Source organism: Monodon monoceros, unplaced genomic scaffold (assembly GCF_005190385.1).
Source record: "Monodon monoceros isolate NGI ecotype Baffin Bay Population unplaced genomic scaffold, NGI_Narwhal_1 Super_Scaffold_13, whole genome shotgun sequence".
Classification (NCBI taxonomy): Eukaryota; Metazoa; Chordata; class Mammalia; order Artiodactyla; family Monodontidae; genus Monodon; species Monodon monoceros.
Genome location: NW_021703769.1, coordinates 71,313,013 through 71,319,075, shown reverse-complemented (window position 1 = coordinate 71,319,075; position 6,063 = coordinate 71,313,013). Strand labels below are relative to the sequence as shown.

At 46.6% G+C, this 6,063-nt stretch overlaps 1 protein-coding gene across 1 annotated transcript in view; it reads right to left on the bottom strand.

The window, feature by feature from the left end:
• Window positions 1-6,063, bottom strand: part of ITGAM (integrin subunit alpha M) — a 54,993-nt gene that overhangs the window by 23,806 nt on the left and 25,124 nt on the right. The window contains exons 15-21 of the mRNA XM_029220860.1: window positions 4,102-4,232; window positions 3,394-3,557; window positions 1,146-1,300; window positions 918-1,049; window positions 672-745; window positions 298-439; window positions 80-202 (exon numbers count right to left, since the gene is read on the bottom strand). Of these exons, the coding sequence (XP_029076693.1) occupies window positions 80-202; window positions 298-439; window positions 672-745; window positions 918-1,049; window positions 1,146-1,300; window positions 3,394-3,557; window positions 4,102-4,232 (921 nt within the window). The remainder of the gene's footprint in view (window positions 1-79; window positions 203-297; window positions 440-671; window positions 746-917; window positions 1,050-1,145; window positions 1,301-3,393; window positions 3,558-4,101; window positions 4,233-6,063) is intronic.

The following is a 6,063-nucleotide window of genomic DNA, read 5'->3' as shown; positions in this document are numbered from 1 at the left end:
GAGGAAAGAAGAAGAAGAACTAGGGAAGAATTCAGAGGAAGACAAAGGAGAAAAAGGGAGAAGGAGCCAGCAGCCTGACCTCCGAGTTGCCTGGGAAGATGGGGTGGTTTATGCTGCAGCTGGTGCTCTTCAAGGCCCCAGGCCCTTCAGTGGAGACGTCAGACTCACAGATCAGGCGCCAGGACCGCTGTGAGCGCTGGTTCTGGAAGGCAAAGGAGGCAGAGGTGATGATGTCAAACACCAGCCATGGGGGCAGGGAATGCAAAGTCAGATGGAGCCTGAGAAGGGTTTGGCTACCTGGGCTCCTGACACCCTCCGATAGGACAAGCCAGATGGGTAGAAGAAGGTGACCTGTGTTCTGTAGGAGTCCTCGCCCTGGTTTCTCACAGTCAGCGTCACGTTTAAGTCCCGAGAACCACCTACCACCAGGGTGTCCAGGCTGTGGTGGGAACAAGCCAGGCCATGAGATGCTGAGGGCTTTCCTGCAGCAAGTCTGCTCCGGCAGGAAGGAGGCGCGGACACTCGGAGACAGAAGACAGTGCACGAGGCAGCCACAGAAACACACCTCTGAGGCAGCTGCTCTGTGCTGGGCTCCCTTGGGGGCCAGGAGAAGAACAGAGCAGCAGGTCATGGTGCAGGTCTGGGGGTAAAAATGAGGACAGGAAACTCACCTCATAAAACTGAAGGTGATGCTGAGGTCATCCTGGCAAATGCTGTCATTGCCACAATTCTTCTCAAAGGGAAACTGCCAAAAACAGAGTATGAGAAAAATGAAAGGAAATCATGAAAAGACGTGAAATGAAACAGTAAAATGAAACCTTGAAATAAAATTATGTGAAATGAAATAAAATGAGCTTCAACAACCTTGGCCTCTGGTCCCTTCCACACCCCTGCTGGACCCCAACTCCCAGACTCACCGAGGCTGTGAAGAGTGTTGGAGCTTCTACATCCAGCACTGGCCGGAGGTTCCCAAAATTGGACGAGGGCTTCCCCACCAGAGAGAAGTTGAGGCGCAGGGCAATGGGGGTCACTGAGTCCTCTACACAATCCTGAGAGACAGTGGGGGTTTGGTGGTCTGCCCTCCTCAGCATCCCAAGCCCACCCCATGCTTGGAGGACCCAGGAGTATGGTCACCCTCTGCTCACCAGTAACCGGAGCTTCAGGGTCTCACATTTCTGACTCAGCCCCAACGTCACTATATGTCTGAGAGTGTTGTTCTTAGTCTCATCAAAGATGGCCTGGGAATGTGGGCGACCTGGGTCCAGAGCCAGGTCATATGTGATGGTGCTCTGGGTATCTCCTGAAGGGCCAGGGAAGAATGGTGGTGAGGAGCCTGGGTTTGGAGTCAGACTGGCAGGAGGTGGAGGCCCAGCTATCTGAATTTGGACATGTTAGCTGACCTCTCTCAGGGCCTCAATTCCTTATTTTAAAATTGAAGATAATAATTGGACCTTCCCAATAGTAAAAACGAAATAGTGCCTACAGAGCATTTAGCACAGTGCCTGCCACACAGTAACTGCTCAATAAATAGTAGCTATTCTGTCACATACTGGAAAATTAAGTATATTTTTTCTGGCTGCTTTTAACTTTTTTTCTGTCTTTGGTCTTCAGCAGTTTGTGCCTTAGGATGGTACAACGTCTAATGTTATCTTGCTTTGATTTGGTAGAGAATCTTATTATTTATTTATTTTTTTTGGCCGCATGGCATATGGGATTTTAGTTCCCCAACCAAGGATCAAACCCACGCCCCCTGCATTGGAAGCAGGGAGTTTTAACCACCAGACGGCCAGGGAAGTTCCTAATTTGGTAGAGAATCTTGATGCTTTTCATCAATTTTAGAAAATTCTTTACCACCATTTCTTTTTTTTTAATTTTTATTTTATATTGGAGTATAGTCGATTAACAGTGTTGCATTGGTTTCAGGTGCACAGCAAAGTGATTCAATTATACATATACTTGTTTCTATTCTTTTTCACATTCTTTTCCCATTTAGGTTTAACTGTTGCTTCTTTCTTATTCTCTCTCTCTCTCTCCCTTCCTTTTGGAATTCCAATTACATGTTTATTAGATCTTTCACCATGTCCCATATGTCTCCTATGGTTTATTTTTGATCCTTTTTTCTCTCTGTGTGTTCATCTGGATACTTGCAATTTACTTACCTTCCAGTTCACTAATTCTCTGTTCTACTTGTTTAAAATATAAGTATAGTTGATTTACAATATTGTGTTAGTTTCAGGTGTACAGCAAAGTGATTCAGTTATACATATATTTTTTCAGATTCTCTTCCATTATAGGTTATACGAGATATTGAATATAGCTCCCTGTGCTATACAGTAAATCCTTGCTGTTTATCTATTTTATATATAGTAGTATACATCTGTTTGTTCTGTTTCTAATCCACTATTAAATCTATCTATTGAATTCTCAATTTCATTCAGTGTATTTTTCAGTGCTAGTGTTTCCATTTAACTCTATTTCATGAATTCCAGGTTTTATTTGAAGTTCTCCATCATTTCCTGTTTTTTCTTGAAGATATTAATTTTAGTTATCTTTTAAATTCCTATCTGATAATTCTAATTGCTGAATCACCTATGGGTCTATTTCTATTGTCTATTGTTTCTCTTGGTTTGCTGGTTTCAATGGACATTGTCCCAGTAGAAGGACCAAGGTGTATTTTAAGGTCCCTCTCAAATCTCAGCTTCCTACATTTCTGTTCAACTCTTGAGCTCTCCAGTTGTTGTCTTCCACTGAGTTTCTAAGAGTATTGATCTGGATATGCATGGCTTAGAAGTCAGCCAATGACTTACAGGAAATTTCTATGTAGATTTTGGGACACCTTCTCTGTAATTCTCTAGTCTCCAAGACTTTGCTCTCAATTTCTAGCCATGCTGGCTGCCCAAAATTCTGACTGCTATCTCCTCAGTCTGGTAAGATGACTGCTAGAAACAAATTTTATCCCCTCCCCCTGTTTCCCTCTAGAACCACCATTACTTTTCCTCACCCCAAGCACAATGCCACTCTTTGAGAATAGAGACAAGGAAGGAAGTCAAGTTCGTTGTGATAAAATGCATATCTGAATGCTTTGTGAGTTTGTGTTTAGCTTCATCAGCTCAACCTCCCCTTTAAACGAGTCATCTCTCAGTTTAAAAAAAAGACCTGGTTAGTTCACATGGATGGGGCCCTTCATTCTCTGGAGAACTGAGAGTGTAAAGGAGTGCCACATGCTTATTTATTTAGGGGTGTTTGCTGGGCCTCCCCACCCCCCCCCCAGCAGGGGAACCACCTGCTCACTCCACCCAAGCTTGAAGAAGGCTATCGGAGCCTGTGAGAACTTTGCTCTGGGTCCATGTCCCCAGTCATTTAACCTCTTGAGACCTACCCACCCAGCCTCACCTTCTCTCAGCCTGTCCCGTGTGTTCTTGCGGACACGGAGGCAGACTCTGACCTCCCCAGCGATCTTTCCTTTCACCACCCGCTCACGACACTCATACACATCCCTTGCCACTTCCCTGGGTGTGAAATCCATGGTCACCTCAACTTTCAGCACTGGCTGGGACCTGTGGGGGGACACCAGAGGGCCCTCAGGGGTCTTCATACAGCAAAGCCACTCCTTAAAAAGAAGATACCTGGGGGACTTCCCTGGTGGTGCAGTGGTTGAGAATCCACCTGCCGAGGCAGGGGACACGGGTTCGAGCCCTGGTCCAGGAAGATCCCACATGCCACGGAGCAACTAAGCCCGTGCGCCACAACTACTGAGCCTGCGCTCTAGAGCTTGTGAGCCACAACTACTGAGCTCACGCGCTACAACTACTGAAGCCTGCGTGCCTAGAGCCCACAAGCCACTGAGCCCGCGTGCTGCAACTACTGAAACCCGCACACCTAGAGCCCGTGCTCCGCAACAAGAGAAGCAACCGCGATGAGAAGCCCACGCGCCGCAACGAAGAGTAACCCCCGCTTGCCGCAACTAGAGGAAGCCCGAGCAGCAACGAAGGCCTAATGCAGCCAAAATAAATAAATAAATATTTTTTTTAATTATTAAAAATAAAAAGAAGTACATATGTTAAAAAAAAAAGAAAAAGAAGATACCTGGTGTGCTCTCACCTGAGCAGCAGCACGTGCCCCTGAGCCCCTACAGCCAGGTCCACCAGTCCATCCATTGTGAGGTCCTGGCCCCCACTCAGTGACTGCCCAAAATACTGGAGCCTCGGAGAGAACTGGGAGCCTGTGATCCGCTGAGGGTAGAAAAGAGGAGGAGAGAAAGGGGTAGGAAAGAACAGGAAAGAGTGTAACTCAGTCTCCTGGGATGACCCAAGGAGAGATTGTCTGGGCTCTACTCAGTCATATCTCCCACACCTTCTCAAGGAATTAGGGTAACTATTAAGCTTTAGACCACAACCTTGAGATGATACCCAAAGTGTCAATTACTGGGTTTTCCAGGGAAAACAAAAAATATCACAGGAAAGAAGTGATATAGTACACTATTTGACTCAGTTGAATCTCTTTTACATGGCCAGGATAATGCAAACACTGAACATAGATCTAACCCAAATTATCATATAAATTTAAGGGATGGGAGGCGTATGAATATGTGGCAAGAGGGGCCTGAAAGAGAGCTCAATCCTCACCTCCCATAGTGGGAAGTCAATGCGAAAACAAAAATCAAGAAGCAGCAAAATGATTGTGCCCTTGGGAAGTGTGGAGAAACATTGAAAGAGCTGGAAGTGGTTTCCTCAGAGGAGGGAAAATGAAGAGGAAATCACAGTGTGGGTGTGGAAATTGTTGCTTTTCATAATAAGCTGTTAGGAACAATTTTGACTCTTTAATCTATGTGCAAAAGTAACACTGAAAGGATAACAGCCAAATATATTAAGAAATTTTAAAAGTGATTTTGTCACGTACTTAATGCCGCTGAAGTGTGCACATAAAAATGGTTAAGATGGTGAGTTTTAGGGCTTCCCTGGTGGCGCAGTGGTTGAGAGTCCGCCTGCCGATGCAGGGGACACGGGTTTGTGCCCCGGTCCGGGAGGATCCCACATACCGCGGAGAGGCTGGGCCCGTGAGCCATGGCCGCTGAGCCTGCGCGTCCGGAGCCTGTGCTCCGCAACGGGAGAGGCCACAGCAGTGAGAGGCCCGCGTACCAAAAAAAAAAAAAAAAAAAAAAAAAAAAAAAAAAGATGGTGAGTTTTAGGTCATGGATATTTTACTGCCATTTTTTTAAAGTGAATTTATCAACTAGAAAGAATGAGGAAGTGCGGGATGTTGGAAATGTGCTATATCTTAACCTGTGTGGTGCTCACTCGAGTTCACAGATAGGAAAATTCATCACTTGAGATTTGTGTGTTTACTGCATGTACATTACACTGCAAATTTTTTTGAGAAAAAGTTAGCGTATTCTGTTGGAAGGATGCTTTGTTTTGAAATTATATAATAATGGTAGTTGGGAGAGCCACAGCAGTTTTGCTCGTCCGCATACTGATCACCCTAGCCCCAGTCACAGGAAAAGAGCAAGTAAAAAATGCAAACAGTAGAGCAATAGTATTGCATGACTCTTTTTGCATTTGTTTTTAATTCCAAAGTCTGTGGGGTGGGAGTGGGTATATGGGGGGTTTGGTTCGTGAGAGCAGGTATGTAGGTGTGGGTGAGGGTGGGTGAGTGTGTGGACCCTCCCCTTACCTTGTTTTCCTTTCCAGGTGCAGATAAGGGGAGGGGGTTAAGACTTTCACTGTTGTTGTTTTTTCTTCTTCTTCTTTTCTTATTATTTTACAAACCCTTGTGTCGAGGGCTGACTTTCAATAGATCGCAGCGAGGGAGCTGCTCTGCCACGTACGAAACCCCGACCCAGAGGCAGGTCGTCTACGAATGGTTTAGCACCACGTTCCCCACGAACGTGCGGTGCGTGACGGGCGAGGGGGCGGCCGCCTTTCCGGCCTCACCCCGTGTCCCAGGACGAAGGGCTCTCCGCGCCGGACCACGGTCCCGACGCGCGGCGGGGCGCGCCGGCGGGGACGGCGGGGGACCGGCTATCCGAGGCCAACCGAGGCTTCCGCGGCGCTGCCGCATCGT